The sequence below is a fragment of the Rhipicephalus microplus genome, chromosome 8 (genome assembly GCF_043290135.1).
Source record: "Rhipicephalus microplus isolate Deutch F79 chromosome 8, USDA_Rmic, whole genome shotgun sequence".
Lineage (NCBI taxonomy): Eukaryota > Metazoa > Arthropoda > Arachnida > Ixodida > Ixodidae > Rhipicephalus > Rhipicephalus microplus.
This window is the reverse complement of record NC_134707.1, coordinates 47154228-47177349: the sequence shown is the minus strand read 5'-3', so window position 1 is coordinate 47177349 and position 23122 is coordinate 47154228. Positions and strand designations below refer to the sequence as shown.

The 23122-nt window shown below is 39.7% G+C and overlaps 1 protein-coding gene across 1 annotated transcript; it reads left to right on the top strand.

Moving 5' to 3' along the window:
* The first annotated feature begins 1041 nt into the window (after positions 1–1041).
* LOC119165389 (venom metalloproteinase antarease TserMP_A) lies at positions 1042–22015 on the top strand. Its single transcript, XM_075871730.1, has 13 exons — positions 1042–1243; positions 2604–2776; positions 4957–5049; positions 7246–7384; positions 11052–11191; positions 12607–12681; positions 13007–13140; positions 13822–13871; positions 16364–16472; positions 16727–16894; positions 19853–19988; positions 21341–21454; positions 21878–22015. Exons 1-13 carry the CDS (start codon positions 1198–1200, stop codon positions 21941–21943), a joined length of 1443 nt encoding a protein of 480 aa, XP_075727845.1. The 5' UTR covers positions 1042–1197; the 3' UTR covers positions 21944–22015.
* Positions 22016–23122: the final 1107 nt, after the last annotated feature.

Here is a 23122-nt window from a genome sequence, read left to right as displayed (position 1 = left end):
ATGCGAAGCAGATGTCCGCACAGCGTCGAGCAGGTCGAAACGGGCGCCGATGCGGTTGCTGGAACAACGGTTTGAAGCGAAATTCGGGGTAGCATTTTCTCGATCAAACGTTTGTTGGAAACGAAAAGGCATGATAGGCTGGACGGGTTTTGTGTAAGTTTTGTCGAGGATAAACGAGCCAAAAGAGTGTTTTCATTAGGAATGCGGTCGAGCGTCATGAGCGGTGGAGAGAGTGAAGTGAGAGAGAAGTGTGTAGCGAGCGGGCGGAGGAGCCGTCAGTGGCGTGCGCAGCGTAGAGTGTGCTGTAGGGCAGGAAGAGAGTGACGTCATCGCGTACTTGCAAGGCAAGCGTGCGAAGAGAACGTAACGTAGCGTGACCAACTTGGCACCGCTCCCACACGTGAGGCGAAGGGAACGCTTTGCAGTGTGTTCGTATGGACGCAAGTACGTTCGGTGTTGTGCATGCGATCCAAAAGCTACTTATCGTATAAAATAAAAGCAAGTACTTCTTACAGTTGTCGAAACTATTGCCGAAAACACTGTTATCACATTTTAAAAAGTCAAACGGATAAACGTCCGTGAAAGGACAGAATTGTTCACAACAAAAATGCTCAAGTGCAAACGTATTTATTATATTTCAGTCCTTCATATTCATATATTCAAAATAAATGTAATTATTGAATAAACCGCTATCCGTTGTTGCAGTTTACATCATTCACAAGAACAATTACGTGGTGATGCCGGTTAAATTACTACAGCTGATGAACAATATTCTCTGTGCTTCACTATGGTTAGCCTGATGCATGGTGATACTTTTGATGAGCGAATGAGTCGTCAAAACTTGTATTATTTCCTGTCTGCGTGTTAAAGAAGCTGAAAACAATGGTCATGTGCGGCTTTCTTCGAATGACAGTGTTATTGTCGCTAGTCTGATCACAATGATTCGCGGTGTGTGACAAGGCGGAGAGTGCTGGCTGATTTTCTTGCTTAGATAGCTTGCTTTTCTTTAACATAGGCTTTATATGTTAGTAGCCTGACCTCAGCCAACACTTACTAAAGTGTTTCGGATATGTGCACGTGAAACTGACTGTTTTCGACACATTGCTCTGTGAAAAGGTCGGTGTTTCTTTCGTTGCCATAAAATTTGTGGCGTAGAGGGCATGTCGACATTTTATTCGTTTGGCGTGTCTGCGCAAAATGTCCCTTGCTGCCTTCGTATGCGTTCTGTTTGGAACCGCTATAGGTAAGCCTTGCCTTGTTCACTTATTAAAATTTGCACGTCCACTGTGGAATCAAGTCATCTGGTGTAATGTTACTGCTCTCCTTCCTACTGAAACGGAATAGTGATGGAGCACAAAAAATGGCCCTCATTATTGAAAAAGATCAGCCATTATTTTCAGACTCATGTGCAAATATTTTGAAGGTAATCGACCTCTAAAGATCTTTTTAGGCGAAGAATTAAGTGTTTTCGAATTACAAAAAAAAATTGAGAGCTGCTAAACTTATTAGGTATTATTTCGCACGGGAAGTTGAAAAGGTATGAAAAAGCCGAGAAACTATTTTTTACTTATACTATTGTATTTTGTTGCCCTTCTTACGACGTCACTGTGAATTCATTTTGTCTGTTTTTTGCAGTAAAGCCCAGCATACGCTTCAAAGAATTTAAATACGAAACATGTGAACAACACATTCGCTTCCTCTAGAACTAGTAATTTGTTAAAAAGGTGTCATAAAAATTTCAAATAATAATTTTGATTTATATGCAATAGACATGAAAACCGCTGATATTGAACTGACCAGAAATTTAAAAAATAAAAATAAAAGTCTAATGAGGTGACAAGTCTCTCGAAAAAAATATCAAGCAGAGTATTGTTTGAGAGTTATATGAGAGATGCGTTAGAGCAGGTGCTTCCTGAAGTTAACTATATCACAGCCATGCTCATGTACCATAAAATATTATTAATGGGCAGCATTGAAGAGTAGTACTTTATCTTCCCAATTACGTTCAACAGCTTCGGAAACGGGTTAACTCATGCACAGGTGCAGAGGTAGTTGAAACGGGTTGATGGAAATAAAGTTTCGCAAAGTAGGAATTTTTCTGGTATTTGGCTCACCAGCTGCCGGCACTGCAATGTCAACAACAAAAAAAAGGGAGGCCTTTCTTCTACCGTTACAAAATATTTCAACCAGGCGTTTATTGCGAAATCTCCCATTTTAAAACTTCTTTTTGGTATCGCTTGGATGAGTAAAGGAGGACACAATAAACTAGTATGGTAAAATTGAAAAAGGCAGGAAGGGAAAGATGAAGCTGAGAGTGAAAAAAAATCCGTAAACAAGGGTTGTCTCGAGCTGACGTTTTGACAAGCGAACTTGTATTCGTTGCCTCGAGGAGGACAAGCTCGATTTTCAGAACGTCAGCTTGACACAATCTTTGTTCACGGACTCTTCAGTACACTAAAACCATTTTATTTATTGCTCCAGCGTTTTATTGTGGTAGATAATTTTGTTCGAGCGTCACTTGCAATACTTTATTGAATGATGAGTTTTGAAACATTGCTTGAAATAGCATTTTATACCCTGCTCAAATGCCAACTGGTTTTCAGGAAGGCACCACACGAGTACGGTCTACCCTGTATTGCTTGAAGAACGTAGTGACAGTGACGCTTTGGTGCTCCAAATTCACCATGGGCTGTCGCTTAAGCTTAGCAAGGTTTCAGTTGCCACAGAAGCCCTCAGGCTTAGAAGCAACTTCGATGGGATGTTCACCGATCACATTGTGAGTGAATTTTCGGAGATGATACTAATATTTTGCAAAGGTTGGCGAAGATTTTTTGGTTGGAGTATACGTTTTTGGAAAGGGTTCCCAAAGTCTAAGCTAGGCATATATTACAAGCCCCAAAATCTAAGCGAAAGATTGAGTATAGTGTACATCAGCAGTTATTACAGAACTTATAGACACATATTGAGGCCGCAATTGTCAAAATTGTTATCAATCGCCCCAGTCGGTCATCATGGTTAGCGATTTTCTTTAAGTAACTTCCCACAACTCTATAGATGCTTTTATTAAAAAAGACCGCTAAGCATATCATTTAGGTTTGCATAAGACATTTGGAAATAATGGTCAAGGTTCTGGTGCCTCACTTTTTCCTGAACGTGGAAATGCGAAATATCTAGTTGGAAGCATTGCAGCTCATCACCTCATCACAAGTCATCAGAAGTCAGCTCATCACAAGTCAGCAAGACCTAATTCACCTTAAAAGGGTAGCGATGAGGAATGCAACAATGTACCCCTTCACATAAGTGCCTGAGTTTTGAAAATGGCCCATTGTATAAACAAAGCAACGTGCATGGACCTGTTTTTCGGTCAAATGTACAAAATAAGTACTACATATATCTTTCTGTAAAGAAAAGCAACCACAACAAGACGTATTGTGGGAGATCCTTTAGGACCACCACAAGTAGGCTGCGTTATGGGCTTCACTAACAAGAAAACGCAATCGCTGTGGTGCAAGTACAATTGGATGCTACAGGAAATGCCTAATCATAACTAGCATTATCCCAATGAAAGATTCGCTGTAGAATTTTAATTGTTATCACTATGCGGCAGCTCAAAAATTCTGTCATGGCCTTTCCATTTCAATGGAAACGGAAAAAAAACAAGGCTCCCGCAATCAGAGTGATATGCAGATGCACTCCAATGCACATTCCTCATTACAGAAGTTCTTCCAGTACAGCTATAGTGTCTCTGTGAAGCTGCTATCAAAGCAATGATAGTTTTTCAGCAATGTGACTTTTTGGGCGAGCCACAATGATGGTGGTTCATTGCGTTCTCACTGCGCAAGAGCAAAATGTGCTCAAAGAGCGCAAAACCAATACTGATGAGTATTCAATAAAAATATCGCCTGCGAAGTGGTATAGCAATGAGTTTGCAAAATATATTTAAAGAGCCGATAGTAAAAAACCTGTTCAAAAGATGACATTTTAATGAAGTGTACTATGACAGTGGTGTATATGCGTTTCCATACTTGCCATACTTTTAAAAGCAGTAGTTCGCTGAAAAGTTCAAAATTACACGAATATAGATGGTCTGTGTTTTAAGAGTGGCATCCCGGGACAGCGGGGCCGTTTCTTTTCAATTTTTTTGTTTCCATGGCAATTCATGATACATCTCTGGTTCACTGGAAAAGTTATCGGGAATACACTAATATCAATTTACTTCACTCTTCCTGCCGCCTCAACTGAGAAATATATGCTCTCAGACAGAGTGCTGCTTTGCGCAAGCACCTTTTCTTGCCATGATTTCGTAAAACGATACATCAGCCCTGTGAAGTCAATGCGGATTATTGTAACAAACGAAGTTTCGTTCGGCATGTGGTTGAACACCGCGAAGAATTGTGGGATGTGAGGTAAGCTTATATCATTAGGGACAGCGAATCGCTTTTTTATTCCCATTTCGCATCTGAAGACTCAATATCTATGCAGATTAGGACACGCAAGTATAATGAAAATGCTCTTTTTGTAATGTAGTCGATCATATATTTTCTACGATATCAATAAACGTTACTTGCAAATTGATGTCCTCTACTTTCGATGCATTATTAGTTCTTCAAATCTAAACTGAAGCACATTCAGAGTTTTTAACGAGAGGTCATCGTGGATGTTTTTACGGCTTGTGTGTATTTATTGGCATGAAATCATGGTGTCTTCCAATGAAAGGTCCTGATGTCATGCCTTTTAAACAACTTAAAGTGATGCGAAAGTCTAGAAATTTTATTTCCCAATTCCTAATTGCAACAGTGAGATGAAATTTATCGAGAACGGTGCTCTGTTTTATTCGTATAAAGTGCGTTTGCATAGGACACACAAAAAAAAACTTGAGTGGCACGTATGTTTCAAGGTATAAAATGTTACAATACATATTAGAGCATCTATAATATTTCAGTGTTCTGCATTTAGATAAATGGGACGGAAATCCAAGCATCATTGTTTGAAGACGAAGTCAACATGGCTACCGTGTCAGTCGAAAAGACTTCCGATGGTGTCAAAGTAGTAAGTGTAACAATGGCTTAGAACGAAATGCGAAATCTTTTTGCCAATTTTGACAATTGTTTGGAACTGTTTAAAAAGAACATGCTATAATTATTTTAAAGCGGAAGAGAGATGTGAACGTTTTTCTAGGGAAGTAGTTTCAGAAGTATGCCCTCAGTTTATATGTTTTCTATGACAATTTCCGCACACAGAAAAAAAAAAATCACACTATCTCCAGTTTTTCTCCACAGTTTCTCCACAGAATCACGTACAGTTTCTTTCCACTAATGCTTCTCTCCACTTTCACTATTCACACTTACGAAAACGATAAGCTTCTAAAAGCGAAATGAGTGTACGTTTGCCATCGTCTGGAATAACAAATGTTGTATACTGCCCAGGGCTGTTTTCAATAATCGTTATTGATAAACAATATCACAATTCAGCAAAAAATCACCTACTGAAAGGTATTTGCCCCTTAATATCGGAAAAGTTTCAAAAATCTCGTAAGATTTTGCAAGATATGTAACAGTGACATTTATCTATAAATATGTATACAGAATGAGGATATGGGAACTTATACCTAGGGTTATGATTTTTGCCTATCATACTTTTCTTTTTCAGAGTTAGTTCAAATAAACTAAGGGACCTTTTATTTATGATAAGAAGTTTGGTGATGATATTACAGCCATAGCTTTCTAAAACAAACAATGCACAGTGGCACAAAAGACAAAACACGGGACAATGCTTGCTAAGTAGCCAGTTAGAAGAGGGATTGGATGGCTTGTATTCAAAACAGGCTTTATTTGTGGTACACTTTGAGCCAGTAAGGCTACTTAGAACTTTGCGAGATTTTAGAAAAAACCTGACGCTAAGAGGCTTGATCCAATACTGGACTGGATGTTCCCTGCATGGTTCAGTGTACCCCGAACAAGAAAAATCTTTTTTTTTTCTAAATGTGAAAATAAAGAGAGCAAACATTAAGCATATTGAACAGAACTCATGCTTTTGTCAGATAAAACACGTCAACAAAGAACGCGTCCGCCACGAATGTTTTTGTGTCATCTTTGTATGCGTGGAATGCGTTCAGCTCCCTTTTATCGACGACTTTGCAGTTACCTTGACCTGAGTGAGTCATAGCTGTTATTCGGAACATACCATGGTATGTTTCAAATATTCCATTGTTTCCTTTATTTACAATGTCACGGCTTCGTTAATAAAGAAAACAACACAAGAAAACAATATCATACAAGCAACCAGTAAAAAAATTATACATTTAGGCTATGGTGAAGAGCCCTTTGTAGAAAGTCGCACTACATACTGCTCACATAAAAAGGCAGCGCGAAAGCTCGGAAAAAAAGAAGGACAGTAGAGACAGAACGAACTATCCCAAACCAAAGTACTTCTCGAGCATTACGTACGTCGGCCACTGCGCACACGAGTGACAAAAACATTGCTTCCAAGCCCTCAATGTTTCCTAACAGTATCAAGGAAGCCGTAACTTGAAGTACGCCGTAATCCAGAGGTATATACCAGGTGCTATGCATTTCAATGTCAACATTTAGGGCTGAAAAAAAAATGTCTGCGCACTTTTCATCGCCAGTAGCCCATGAGTTCGTGCGGCAGGCTTCTTCTCACATCCTTCTCGAGTTGTGTTAGGAAAAAGTGGGTTACGATTTTGAGTACTAGGTGCTCTACAATGGCAGAGCATAAAGCCGTCCCGTGAACCTCACACTTGATGAGGCCTTATTTCGCATCCTTGGCATGGTGTTACCCCCAAAAGTTATTCTCTGCCATCAGACGTTTATCGTTTGTCACATTAACTTTCATTTATCTTTAAATGCAACAATTAAAACTTTCACTGTTCGTGATCAACTTTACCACTAGTAGACATAGGTTTTTTACAGAATTAAAACAGTGAGCGGAATGCAAGCAGTATATGCGTCACACGAAACATCAAGGTATATAATCATGAGTGTTCCCATACTATTATTATTTTTACTCAGCTTTTTTTTCGTCAGTATTAATTTTAAATTCTGCTGAAGCAGCACACTCTGCAGCGCAGCTGACCTAGTGGAATAGCCTATAGCCGTTGCTCAGACAATATTTCTCACTTATTTCTTGACTTCCTCACTAAACCTGTCACATGTGGAAGCAAGCAAAAACAATAATCACCTAAGCCTAAAGATACCCAAATTTTTCATTTTTGGTGGCACGCAGATGGGATTGCTCAACCCTACCGAAAGAATTGAGCCGGCTCTGTTTGAAAGAAGATTGATTCCGGGTAGGCTACCCCACGTTGTGAAGAAGATCCAGCAGCCCTTAAGCTTGGAGCGGATCTCTGAACAGAAGCTGAAAGGTAGTATTAAATTTTAAACTGATTAATGCATGAAAGACTTCACATGCCAAATTTTAAACCGACAAATCAATGCCAACATAACGAAACCAGGTAACCATTACTCACTGGCCTGCGAGTGCAATTCGTCACACACTGGTTTTGTATAACGAAACTAGATTTTCATATGTAGTAGGGATAGAACATGTTGAACTGCGAGCGTTAGGCTTTATACAAAATATCATAACAACGTGATATTGAGAGAATTCACAACATTCATTAGCATAAAGCTGGTGATACCTTGAGAATGTGTGGTGAAAGGACAGTGGTTACTATTTTCACGTAGTTGGCGGTGAGCTGGGCGTCACCCTGTCAGACAGATTGCTTGGGAGAAAGGAAGAGATGCGAAATGTCTTAACTTGCTCTTTCATTGCAATACATTCTGGCCTCAGGCTAGCGAACGAGAGCACTTGATAACAAGCAAGAAGGATGAAGCGGGAAAAGAAGCCGGTAGCACACTCTAGTCCTGTTTCTCGCATAGAGTTAATACAGATTCTGTAGATTAAAGCCGGGGTGGAAAAGTTATAACCACAAAAGCGCTGACATCTTGGAACGTTCTCATTGTTGCCTACAGAATACATTAGAGAAGCGCCAAATTTAAACGTTTGAAACATTCAAGTTTTCCAAATAAAAATTGTAAACAAGCGTGTTCACGTATTATAAATAAACAAAAGTTGTACAAATACTATACCAACTACTTTCAGAAGCGATACAATAACCATTTATACAATATACTGAGCGTGGACAGCAGCGTTTGAAGCTTTCTTCAGTATATAGCGTCATCATTCTTGTAACGTTGAAAGCGTGGCGATGTGGCGTGCGGTCGATTGCGCCGACTTGCTTTTCTCGCCGCGTGAGTCGGCCGCCGTGTTTTTTGTTGCCATGAGCCAAAAACTCGACTACATGTGACAATCTTTTACTCTGATGTAACAGAGATCCACGAAACAGAGAAAATGCCGGCTCTAATTGCAGTATGCAAAGGCGACAGCAAGTGAACTTAACCCGAAAGCTGAGTATCGTTCCACCATGGCGGCTCCTGAGCGGTTATGGGCTTTAATGCGTGGGCCCTATGGGGAGCTTTTCCTCTAGAGTCTGTATAGTAACTCTATGGCTCCTTGTTATTGCGCGCTGCCTTACCCCACTGTGAAAAAAACAGCGTGGTCTCAACAAGAGAGCATGGAAAACCAAACGTGCCAAACTCACTGGTCTACGACAAGATACAAGATTTGAAAATGCATCGTAGTGCGCTAAAGCTCATAGCACTTTTTGGGGCATGGGACGTACACGATTTTATGTTGCACGCGCCGCCACTGGGACAATGCAACTTAATAAGGTGCAATTTCACAGACTGTTGGTCTGAGCGATAGCGTTATCCTTTAAAGTACGAAATAACAGCGTTGGAACTCCTCGAGTCCAAAATAACAGCGTTGGAGGTTCTCACGAATTCACGCCATAACGCGATCAACGAGGCGTGCACTCTTGGCGTCCCTGTCGTAGTTTGTAAAATCAGGTGTGTTGTTATTTACGAGCTTGATCTTTATGGTAGTGACTTACTTATTACCATAGCAGCTCCTTCAAGGACGATGACATTGACGCTGATGACGATGAAAAACAAGCCCGTTGCTGAGCTCGCAATTCCCCTTTTTTCAATCTTGGCACAGCTGGCGTAAGGTACGCCTTTCACACCATGACGACGATAATGACTACTGAGCACTCACTATGCCACTAAACCATTTATCAACCTGCTGATAAGCGAGGTATCCCCTACGCATCAGAGGCTCTCTCCAATGATTTCGAAAGTTCTCAATAGATGGCGCGCCACCGCTGAAGTGGCGCACCATCTATTGGCGCGCCAAGTTTTTTGGGGACAAGCGGGCCCTTCCGGGTGCAGGATAGCTAGTATAGAGGAAAACAACCAGGGAGACTCTTTGACACGTGGTATGGACAGATACGATTTCAAAGTGGCACCAGTATTTAAGATAGTGGAGTCCGGGGCAGAAATAGACGTAGCCACGACCGCCGAGACAAGTCAGACATAGAATACATTAACACGCAGGGTGGTAGGAACAGGCTGAAGTGGGAAGAGATTAAAGAACAACTAAGGGAGGAGAGGCCGATGGTATACGGTTTTGTATAAACACATCTCAAGGACATGGAACAATCTCCTAACAATGCAGACTACGCGTGGGAATATTGTAATAGAACAGAAGGGAGCAGAAAGGGGGGTGGTATTGGGGCACTTATTCATAAAAGTACAGACTGGCAAAGGGTCAAGCAGGAGTGCAAGGAACATTGATGGCTAAAAGGAAAAGTGGCAGGTCAAATGACACTCCTTGGTTTCGTGTACTTGTGGACGGGAGCAAAGGCCAGAGAGGAAAACCAGGCGATGGTAGAGTGTATATCAAAGGATAATTCAGGAGTTAGGAAGATAGTGCGAGATAATTATACTAGGAGATATGAATGCACACATAAAAGATATAACTGGGATATAGATGGGTAAAGATATAGTTGAGTAGATATAGATTTTGTACACCAGTGTGTGCAACAAAATGCATACATAGTCTTATTGCATGGGAAACGAACATTAGCCCAGAAAGAAAAGTTACCTTTTCGTCGCGAAAAGAACTTTCGCATGTTATAAAACTGTTTGTAGCAGTGTCACGCTGATGTGACGAGAGCGAAGATCCTGTAAGTAGTACACCGGAACTTTGTTTGCTTTATTTTTCAGGGCTCAGTTTCGCTGAGAACATCTTGGATTTTGCTTTACGAGCTCCAAAGTACTGCTTGCTTGTGCAGGTCTTCATTCAGGATGCATATAGGCTTTTATCAATTTCCGTGGTGGAAAACTGTCAAATTCTGCCTGACACATTTCTTCCGATACTAGAAAATGTTCAAGCGACAGCCTCGTCATCCGACAGTTCCAGCTGCATGTTGTTACTGCTGGTTATTGTCTCAAGAGACACTCCGCTTCTTGATCACATAATGATTCCTTGAGGAAAAAAATTCCAGAGCCTCCCGCCAAAGAGCCTTACAAACCGCATGGGGTTGCCAAACGTACGCTGGCAAATGCATCCATAAAAGCGAGTGTGCATTTTAATGTGCGTTTGAAGAACACAGCCTGCGATGGCACAATACTCGCTTTTACGATGATTAGATTTACAAGCGATAATTACTCATAAATCATCATTAGATAGATTGAAACAAGAAAAAAATATGACTAGACACTTATTGAGTAACTTCGAACTTACTGGGATACCGTCAGTAGAAAGGCGAAGTGAAGAACTGCTCCAGGTTTGATACCGCGTTAAAATATCTTCCACTGTGGAGTGTTTCTTGTATCGCTGACTGGATCACACCTCGTGATAGAGAATTCGATTGCACTAAGAAGGGTGGCTTGAACAGTATCGTGATTGTCGACCACCATAAAATTGTGTATTTTAGTGCATTGGGGCCTGAAGAGAATATGTCACTGATGCACCAGAGAGAAGTGAACTTTTCCAGCCTTTTTTGTGTAGCGTAGCTAACTAGTTGCAAAGTACTTGTTTCTGACGCTTGAACTTATTCAAGGTTTGAGTAATTCTTCTACCTTCGAAGGCCTAATTTTAAAATGCTGCTTTTTTTCACCTTTTAGAGATTTCGTCCAGAAAAGACGTGCACGTGAATATGCCTGACACTGTACCTATTGAAGTATACATAGTATCTGATGAAAGCCACAATAGAAGATTTGCTGACAGAGACTTCCTGGTGTACTTATGCATCTTCATGAATACCGTAAGCAGATTGGCCAATGTAATTTTGTGCCCACTACATATTATTATAAGGTGTCGTGTTGCTTAACCATAGCGGTCCACAACATTAGATACTTTCAGTCCAAAGAACGAAATGTATGTATGTTTTGTTATACAAGTATACTTCGTTTATATTGCTGTGATTGACTGTGTATTGTATTCTGTTAATATCTACAATATGTGTCATATATTCATGGGCTGAAAATAATAAAATGATAATGTAATGTAGTATCGGTCTTTTATTTAGGGGCAGTTGTGTGTATCTGATAACTTAAGTTCCGTCATCCACACTTCACAACCCTGACGTCTGTTCTCTATGTGACAGAATAATGAATATAATCTGCTGAAGCAGAAAGCTCCAGTAAAGCTGCGGCAACATTCATTGCATTTAGTTTGTATTCTAATATTATTAATGGCTGGAGCAGCCTTGGATCATCTACTGCATAGGACGTGTGTACTATAGGCCTTGAACTTGCACTAACATAAGATAATAAATGCCGTTTCAGGGCGTGGCCCTTAAAAGGCACGACATGTGCTCAATCTTGTATAGATCTCATATGACGTCATCGTACTCACAATCAAGCGGTCTATAAAGGTCTAAAGTAAGCGAAAAATGTTCAAAGCACACGTAAAGTAAACCCTTTATCAAATTAGCAGTAAAAGAGTACAATTATCGCAATTATTACTTAAAGCCACTATAACGCATCAGAAACGTGTGGCTGACCCTCAATTCGAGCGGAAAACCTCGCTACGCGCACGACTTTCTTCTCACTATAGAACTTCGACGCTGAATCTGAAGGAAACTGACGGAGCTTCCTTGAACTTGTGCGGTAAGGCACAGCCATTGCAAGAAGCATAGCGAAATGCAGTGTGAATATGGCGAACCAACTTTGCGAATCTGCCAAAGAAGGCTGTACGCGGTCCGGGAGAACCATTCATGCATACATAAAGCAGTGTCGTCATCGGCTGTCGGGAAAGCGGACCAGTGGGAACTCTACAAAAGCGAATCATTGGCTGTTCGTTCTGAGCTTTTGTAGTCGTGAAGGAACATTTAGCGCAGGACTTTGAGCTACAATTCTCACTGCACATATATTAACTTTTAGTCATTTATTGCACTTAGGTAGCTTCTCTGGCTAAATGATTGATGTTGCACCTTGAATACATCAGTGTTATCCTTTCCTTTCCTTTTTTTGAATTGTCCAATATTATCCATAAGCAAAAGGTGAAGTTTATCAACATTGCCAACTGTAGGTGTTCTATAAAAATTAGCTTGAATATGCACGAACAATAGAAATGTGTGATTAGCTAAAAACTTTTATACCTGTAGGGCTCAGACATTGCCACAAGTGGTATAACGCATATCTATAGTCGGTTCACGCTGCATATATTTATTTACAGATAAAGATAATATTCAGAAACTTGTTCAGCCCGTCTGTGGAAGTATTGCTCGTTGGGGTGGAAAAAAGCAGCAAGGCAAGTCACATTGTAAAATACTAATTTTATTTTTTTACCTTCCTCCCAACTTCGGTTTAGTAGCTTGACTTCATTCTCACGCAAGCTACACTTTGTCCTCACTATCACGAGCCATAGTGCTTCTCAAACCTCGCATTCTGCAACTACTGGTTTTCAATAGTTACTTTCTCCATATTTTCAATTGCATAAGTAATGTTCTAAAACATTGTATTTAAATTTTTCCGTGTTTGGTATGCTCACTCGTGAGATAAGAAGTACTGGTATTCATTTCAATCAAACAAAATATGGTCTATGTTGTTAAATATTGAAATGCTTTATTCAACAGAGTCAAGAGTCTGAATATATTTTTGGCAGTGATAGCCTTATGAATGACATGACTTCCTTGCATATGCTTGCAAAATACGTGAAGAATAATTTGAATCAATATGGATCTCCGGACGTGGTTTTACTTCTGACAGGGTAAGCAGTTAGACCAAGAAAGGATCTCTTGCAAAGGGAACCCTGAATTTAAGTTGTATTGCAATTTGTTGTTTTTTTTCTGCCTGCAGTTCTTCTGGTTTCAGTTTATTTGTAAACATCCCATAGGGCAATTCTTGGGAATTTGTGAGTTAAACTTAACAATATTATATGCAGATAATTATAATTATGTTCAACATAATAAAGAGTATGATTCAAGCCTCCTAAATTCCATACAAGGCCTTACCATTTCTTTCAACTTAATTTAAGTTCCAAGCAATATTTTGTAATTCGGAGAGGGTTTAAAACGCTGCGGTAGCTTGTGAATATAGTGAGTATTTTGTGCACTTACTCTAGCCTTAAATGACTTCATTCGACCATATTGCCAAGCCTGTTTATTCACATTTAACAAGTGCTGACGATAAGACAAATATAGCAGCCCTACGAAATGGTAGAGGCCAACAAATTGTGCACTATCAGTGCACGTTAAAGAACATCAGATACTAAAAATCTGCAGAGCCATCCACAACGGTGTATCTGGTAATAACATCATAGTTTTGGAGCGTAAAATCTAAGATATTAATAGAGTAACAATTATATAAGCCCTGAGTAGTGTCATTCTTTTAAGGCGCGAAAACGGGAGCTGTTCTAAAGTATAAGTCTGACTAACTTGTTATTTTTCAGGCGCGATATTTACGAAAGTTCTCTTGGTGGAATAAACAAAAAGGTTGCAGGTGTGTATTATTTTTGTGTCAGCATCACAATATGTGTACTTTAGATTGCACAAAGAAATGCTTCAAAGCAGTCTGCAAGACTATTAAACTTATACTTTATAGTTATGGCTTAGTCGGTGACTAAAGTATGGCTAGCGCAAAGCCGCACACTTGTGTTAAGATGTATAATTTTACTGCAACAATCACGGCAGTGTACATTTGTAATGTTATTTATTTTTATTCATACTTCAGTCTCAAGCAGAGAATGTAGCAGGTGTGAAACATTGATACATGCTATAAAAAAGGCAACAATAGTATTCGAAGAAAACACATGAAGTGAAAAATAAAATGCAAACAGATAAAAGTGAACCCTGAAATCATCCTTGCATCATCGAAATAGGAACATGTTGCTTAAAACGTCATCACGTCCGCCAATACAAAATAAAACAAATTTCACAATTACTCGTCAATTACTCTCGATTAGGGTTAAGAAACTGTACAAGAACACAACAGAATTTAGCATCAAATAGTAACAGTAGAAGGCAAGAGTACAATAACAAGCTCAATAAACACAAAAAAAGAATAAAATTTCAAACACAAATTTATCAAATTGAGCAGGATAGTGCAACAAATTGGAATGCATATTAAAAAGACGTATTTTAAGTGATGCTAACGAGCTACTGCAAATATTTTTCAAACAAAGCAAGCGAGGGTTATGTTACAATATTGTCGACGAGGTTATTCCAATGAACAATAGTTCAATAAAATATTGAGTATTCAAAGCAGTTATTTTGTAGAAGTAAAGGGGTTATCCTGAAAGAATATCTTAGACTGGTTTTGTAACCCTGATAATAATTGTTAATGGAAGAAGGGTCTATGTTATAATGCCCTCTAACTATTTGGTAAAATATTTTAGCCAGCGAATTCTACCCTTAATGCTCACTGAGGGCAACCCGGATCGTTTGATGAGTTCAGTAATTGATGAACGACCATATGAGCATGTAAACAGAATATATGTAGCACTCGTATAGTTTCTTGCATCATCGAAATCGGAACATGTTGTATAAAACGCAATCCCGCCTGTCATTACAAAATAAAAGAAATTTCACAATTACTCCTCATTTTGGAGATAAAAAAAGACATAGTCATTCCCCGTATAATTTGTTTTTCAGAAATAAGTTTTTACACAATGTATTGGCAGAACACTTTACCTTTAAAGAAAGAAAAATACAATTTTGTACCCTTATTCTTAACCTCTTCGCATTATCAGGTGCTACCACATAACTACATGATATTGCAAAGGTCTTTATTGTAAAATTTAGTTGTGGATAGAAAAAGTTCGGATTGATAAAATGTGGATGGTTCCTCATTTGTATGATGCTGTTTTTTGGAAAATTTATTCTTTGTGTTCAGATGACCTTGTAATAGCTTACTATGGAATACCGAACTCGAAGACGTGTACTAATCAAGAAGTACTAGGCCGTGACATATTCAAGAGAAACAAAAAAAATGTGATGAGAACAGGTTTTCGTTACTTTTTTTTTATTCGCCCATCTCGGTACACCAAGCTTTGAATTATCATAAAGAGAAAAAAGTCTGCGAAGTCGCAAAAGCAAGTCAGGCCTTTATTAAAATAGATTACCTTTTTCGTAACGCTCTTTTTTATCACACGATTGATTCAAGGAAATTTACCACACAGAATAAGTTATGTAAACTGTATGTCATGTTTATGACAGTAATAGAACCTTGAAAAATATTGTAACGCTTTGTAAGCGTACTTTTGATACGTATCTCACATGAACCTCATTCGTGTAATAACGTGTTGTTCGTAGTGGGGATGCAGCATTAGATATAGCTGATGTGGGTGGCCCTCACAGTGTTTATAATTAGATGCTCAAATTTACTTGTTGTTAAATGCCAATTATACCGTTATGAAAGGCTTTATGGCAACTGTTGGATAAGAGTTACCAATGAAAACACAGTGAACCTAACTTTTTCTGAAATTTCAAACAGCCCCTATGTTCAAACTTTGAGCCGCATATCTGCTACTAAAGCTTTTATTTTCTTTTGCCTGTGCGTACAAAAAAATACAGATAAAATAAGCCACTGGTTTTGTTTGCATTTAAGTTTCCATGTTTAGGCTGTCAGTTATACTACGCACGGTGACCTTCACGGCTGAAAATAAAGTTTACTGCTTTTTCTAAATGGCGAAAGGTGAAGACAGAAGTACGCTTGGTCATTGTCAATATTGTTTTCATTTTAAAATGGTGTAACGCTTCACTCTCTTGTAAAATGAAGTAGACACAGAAATATTGACATTCTTCAGTATACGCGTGCGCTTGCACTTATGTTGTTAGCCTCTGTGCATTTGAAAATGTTCTTATGTTTGACATAGTTTATACTAAGGCAGATGCATTCAAAAATATCTAGTAGAAGAGCAGATGCGGTTGTTTGATTCTAGATTGTTCCAATATAGATAAAAGCTCGATTCATTACCGCTTATAATTACACAGGAATCGCGTACGAAGGCGGTGTCTGCACCGAAAGGCGTGTGGCTTTGTCAGAAGACACTCCAGGTGCATTCAGTGGCATTATTGACGCAGCGCATGAACTTGGACACAGGTGAGAAATGTCTGAGTTTATCTTCACTGATAAGCGATTTGGTATGCAACGTTGGTTTGCTGAATTAAGCTAGAATTCTTTTCTATAAAGTTATTAGACGGAGTTGTTTCAAGTAATAAAAGGGGTTCGTGCCAAGTAATTTTGTACACACGGTACGTGTGTTACACTGCGCGGAATACTAATAATGGAATTCACGCACGGAAGAGCCTAATATTCTTTAGGCTGTCATGAACATTGAATATGTTTTTCTACAGCTTGGGTGCTTCGCATGATGGAACTAGACCGAACACACTTATACCAGGACACCCTGGTTCCTTGAATTGCTCTGCTAAAAGTGGTCGCCTAATGACGTACGTCGATGGTGGACATCTTCGCTACAGATTCTCTGAATGCAACGAAAGAGAAATTCGTCACGTGCTTAGGTAAGTAACCAAACTTCAGCTGTTTTCACTGCGGCATTAGCACCATCTCAGACTGCTATGAGGAAATGCTCATTGATAGATGAACAAGTGTTCTGTGTCTGAAATATTGCACGTTTGTCTAGAATAACGAATAACATCAAACTTTGAAATTTCCTTTGTGGGAGCAAATTTTAGTCGGCTTTTCGCAATGCTAATGGTTATTCTTGAATTACCTAGCTTGTTTTTGACAGTTTCCGCCGTGTGGACATGTTCATTGTGGTGTAGCAACATGCATGGCTAAGCTAGTAAAGACAAGGCTGGCAATCAATCCTCTTGAGCGACTGCTTTCATATCGCATGTTTAAACATGCATCACTTAAAACGTGTATCTCGTAGTGAACGCATGAGTACACTCCTGTGTTTACAGTAGCCATTTCATTGCGAATAAACCGCATATCTGCTTGAGTTGTTCATATGTGCTGCCAAGTGCTACGTATTCTTTTATTGCTGCTAAATAAGTGACACGTCCCTGCGCATGAGTGAAGGAGGCTGAGGTGCGAGTTGCTGGAAGAGTATGTGATGAAACCCACCTCGTGCTTAGGCCAAAAAAAAAACGGAGCACTGATTAGTCGTAAAAAATGTGTGTCCCTGCTGTTAAATACAATTTAATGGTCACCGAAATTTCTGCACACCGGGAACACGAGAATGCTAGAAATATCACTTTACCACAGTTATTTTATTACACATTTCAGTACAGTACCTCCATTTTTTCTCTTTCTTTAATCTCTTCACCCCTGCCCTCAGTCTAAGGTAGCAAAGCGGACGCGTCTTTTGTTAACATGCCTGCTTTTTTTATTCCCTCGTTTCCTTTCCCATCTTTCTGAATATTATAATATACAAAATATACGAGTGAACACGCACACCGAGTAAAAAAGCAGTTGCGATCAACAACGTCAATTGCAACAGAAGCTCAAGGGTTGCCCAATTTTCTACGTCCCCTAACTCAAATTCAACCTTTGCCTATTCCAGAAGCCCTTTAGTTGACAAGTTCAGAGAGTGCAAGGGGTCTCTGCTCTTTTGAACGCCATAGGTGAGCAAGTGAAGAAGTTTCGCAGCGGTTGTTGACGTATGTTTTCAAGAGGCGGCGCCACAGTGCGCCTGGCGTACTGTGTGGCCGTCGCGTAATGATTGCGTCGACCACATACACTGAATCCAAGGACTGTCTTGCCACAGCAAACACTTGCGTTCACTGGAGGAGTGCATAGTGTATTATGGTGTATTTTGGTCGTGGGTGCACCTGGGAGCATATGCGTAATTTTAGGCAGCACAATTTCCAGCCTAAAGTACTTTGCCTGTGGACATTTCATCCTATCATTTACTCACTCTACCATTCAGGCAGTCATTTTTACAGCGAAAGTTGTTATGAGATCACGACTCAGGTTTCGCGCAGCGCTATAGTTGACCGCCACCGCCGATGACTGTATCACATCGCACAAAATTTATAAAACAAAACCTTGCCCTAATGACACAGTAGGACTCGAACCCAGATCCGCTGGTTCCGAGCCCAGTATTCTACCACTGAGCCCCACTGGTGCTTGGAATTTCTTGGCAAACTTGCTTTAGGCAGGCTTGAAGTCGGGAAAGCAATCGCGTTATTACGACTTACAAAGCGTTTTAAAAACAGCAAAAAAAAACAAGCAGTCATCGCGCAATTCGAATAGCGTAACGAGTTGGTCATGCAGTGCTCCAACCCATTAAAAAAGCTTGCCTTTCTTCAGCTATAAACTGTGGCGCATACCCACTTGAAGCATAATTCATCATGGTCCTCAGCCACTGCAAAAACAATTGGCACACAATTGCTTGCAATAGTTAAAAAGATACCAGGCTTCTCAGAATAATGACAAAAGTTAGCATAGCGAATGCCAGCCTACTACCCTAAAATTTTTATTGGCAATGCCATAGTGGGCATCAAGCAAGTGTGCGTGCAGCAGTTAATGAATGAGTGTCTTTTTTTTCTAGAAAAGGCTCGGAAATGCCGCTCTTCTAGCTTTCCCTGCGACGTGCTGCGCCTTTCGCGCAGGCCTGGCGTCTTAAAATCACATTCTGAAAGTACCACAAAACATTAGGTACAGTAAGATCTGCATAGACATTGGGAGCATTTGTGTAATGTTCTCAAAGAAATTTTCGGCAATGAAAGCAACTGATTCGGGGGCCAAATGAGTTCCTTTAACATTTCTACGTCCTTGTTATGCATCAAATTAACAATGCTGAGAATTTCTTTTATAACTTTTCACAAACGCTCCTGATGTCTCTGCAGATCTTACTAAACCTAGCTTTTTCTTGCATTCTCACGATGTCATTTCAAGACTAGCTTGCCCTCGCCAAGCATTCCTTAGTTCTTGGTAAAGTTCGCAGATTTCTCGAATCGGTCCATTTAAGTCGATGCCTAAAGGGCATACATTGGTATGCCAGTCGCTGGATTTTTTCTCACTACACCACGAAATCCCCAGCCTAATCCCCAGCCTAATGAATGTAAAATTTCCATGAAATACCTTCGAAAATCTTCAGCCTAATCAATGTATGTGAACTGTTTACTCATAACTGTTCAATGAAGTCATATACCTCTTTCTACATCGCTAAGTGTTCTGTGTGGTGTCCCTATCAGCGTTAGGCAAGCAAATAAGTTGTGGCCCACTCCTGCGCACAAAAATTATCTTGAATGATTGTTTCGTAATATTATATTACGTATATTGACTACACATATCACCTGTGTGCTATTTACATGCAACAACGTAATGAAAAGTTTGCGCACAGTACATAGAGTGCGGGTTGTAATGGGTACATCCCGTATTTTTAATGCAATTTCGGTGTCTGTTTTCGCATCTGCATCTCAATATTAGCCGGCACTGCAAGTATGCACGAGGATATTTAGCTTAGGCCTGAAATTGTACTAATAAAGTACGTCACATTAATTTTGCAGAGAACGTGGTGAGCAATGCTGGAAAATCAACGCTCCTAAGACGTACGCCATACGAGGTGTTTTTCCGGGTGCCATACTCAAAGCGGCCGATTACTGCAAGAGACTTTACAAAAGCAACCATGTCTATGTCTCAGCGGTAAGACGAGGCATAACCCAAGTTTCTGTTTTGGCTAATTACTTCTGCCGAATTATGCAAGGAGCTGGAACGATAAAGAAAGGTCAAACCGGCAATCTGCCATTCGTAGCCCCAAGCTACAAGAAAATACTTGTGAAACTTTTAAAGGAAACTTTTCAGGATGACTGATTACTCGTCCTGTGACTTTGTCAACTAGGAAGGGCTACTGACCAATAAATCAGCATGTGTTATCTCGTAGTTATGGGCTACAAGTAGTTGTCTAGCAAATTTTATTTTCAGATATAAGTACTTCGGGATTGTTGTTTAAAAATAGCCATGGTGACATGCGCTTCTTTCTTTTTCCCATGGATTCAAAGCCTGTGAAGTTTGTGTGTGCACTCAAGCTAAAATGTATTATTAACGCAATGGCAGTGTATTGCATTTTTTATCATTGCACTCTAAATAGAAGCAGATAAATATTTTATTTTCACCAAACGACTGTTACTTGCTCTGTGATTTTTATTAGTTGAAGTTAACGCACTGGGCTATCAACAAAGGAAGCACTTGAGCAACCTTCATACCTCCTGCAGTCAAATCATTCGCTTTACCGTGTGATCAGCAGTCCACAAATAATGTTCACCTTTACATTTATAGAATCCGAATTTTTTAGTGACTGTCAAGCGAAATCCGCATCGGTGGATGAAGAACTACAGCACTTCTTTGTTCACACCGGTCAATAGTTTATGCACGAGGCGTAGGCGAGTTTGCCACCGCAATGTGCTAGTAATATAAATATTCATGTACTTTTGCGCGAACAAGCACTTTATAAAATAATGAGACCAGTAAATATGAAGCACTTGTGTTAACGGAGTCTGCAATGCGTTAAAGACTATATTTGGAGGTACAAGAAGTTGTTTCAGATGCATACTTGTGAGTTTTTTCCTTATTAAGGTGAAATCCTTAGCTGCATTATCAAACTCAAAACCTAGCCCCTGGTTTCGGGACTACGAAAAATCATTATGTGATCATATTACTTTATGAAGTTTAAGATCACCATAACCTTTAGGTCCTTACGTAGACCCTGTGATGTAACATCACGTGCCATCACGTAATGACGTCATCAGATGTCATACTCAAAACAGATCGGATCAAGTAAGCACAGAAAACCAAATGGGGTGCCTCTGATCTTGAAGTCAGTGTAAACGTATGTTAGGTGCAGAAACCCTTTGAGGTGTGGTGGAGTAGAATATATGTGTCGACAAAAAAAATACACATATGACTTTCGTCGTGGAGTTGTCTTAGCTGAGTGCATATAAAATCTTGTGAGGTTCTTGAGTGAAATATTTGAAAACATTGCCATCTTCCTTTCACAGAGCTACATCCTCAAAATCAACTGCAAAATTAAGTGTTGTGCTCGGCTAAAAAGCGGTAGGCATGCCTGTGGTTTGCACCCAATGCTTGATCACATGCCGTGTGATTTCAGAAAGGTAAGTACATTGAAAATGCATTTTTAATCTATATTGCATTAAAAAATGAGCACACTATAAATTTTTGATTCCGTGCGGCAAATATTTGGGCATCAAATTTAATTTGTTATTACATTTGCACTTACCCATTTTAAGTATATGTTACATAATAGAGTTTGTTTACCTACGTTGTACTTCGATGCAGTTCAGTGGCACAAATGGGGTCTTATGCAGCATTACGCACGAACAAAATTTCAAACCACATAGAGAACAAAGACCAAGTATCTTCAGTAATCGGTTAGCCCTTGTTTTCATGCATTTGTTTGATATGTGTGAAAGATTATGCGCGCTGTGCAAGAAACCACTCTGACTTCTATCACACCACCAATTTGTGAGAACTCCCATTATATCTGTAACCTTGAACTTCACATTCTCTTTGTTTAGAAATGCTTCCTGGGTGTGTGCACAAGAGAAAAAGATCTGATTACGTACTCCTCAAAGAAGGAATGAGAAATGCATCAATCACTCATTTCTGTAGAAGACAGCCACAGAATCAGGGTAATAAACAAGTTAAAAAATAAACGTGTCGGTGTACTTTGATTGTCAATTCAAAATGAAGAAGACCGAGATAGTACTGAAAGTGAAAGTTACCTTTTTTTTCTTGGGGGGGGGGGGGGAGTGAATAGGATGAAGCACGCGTTTGTTATTGATATATAGATTGGTAATTGGTACTGAATAAGTGTTTCGTCAGTTTTTGAGTCCCGAACTATGCATGCATAGTAACCAGAAGTACTCGGTAGCGTTCTACAATACTCCTGAACTATGTAAATTCAGCATTGCGTTGATTTAGACAACTCTAAATAACAGGGTTTATCGGAACCTTTCCGGGTTTTGTTGAACGTCACTACTATACTAGTCTGCAGCCGAGTAAACTGCACTCAATATATAACAAAGAAAATGCAGGTGCTTCATTCGGACCACCACATTACTCCTTACTGATACTTCCGATCGGCTCACAACTTATGTTCTTTTTCGCGCGTCTATCTCGCTCTTCGCTTTTTATCATCTTTCTTTTCCATTCTATTTTCTCTTACTGCAAGATAGCAAGCCAGATGCTCCAATTTCTGGATAACCTACCTGTCTTTCCCTCATTCTCTCTTTTTCCGATCGCCCTATTGAAATGCAGGTTCACGTTTCTTGTCTTCACTTCCACATAATATTTGTATCCCACATGTCTAACTTTCTACGTCAACATTTTACTTGTAATTTTGGCATGTGCTTCTTTCTAGTGAACACATAAGTTAGAGCACAGGTGTGAGATACCTTTAATGCCTCATGCGAAGTACCTATTCGTTGAATCTGTTACTCATGCACTCAGGGCAAGACCTAAGCAGAGATTGAGTTGGCCTTTTACTTGATTGCTCGTCCATCAGTCTCGATACTGCAGGTGCTTGTGTGTTTCTTTCTTTTTGTCAAGACTTGAGACCCATAGTTTAAACTCCATAGTCACAATATAGCTGAAGTTTACGGTGCACCAACATTCTACTTTTTATTTCGAGACTAACGTGTACATTGTTAAATCAAGCAGCCTGCCAATAAACCTTTGCTTCCATATTACACAGCACACTTGAAGCTGGTAAAACGGGGTATTGCGAACTTAAGCCTGTTCAATTTTTGGCGCAGCTCTTT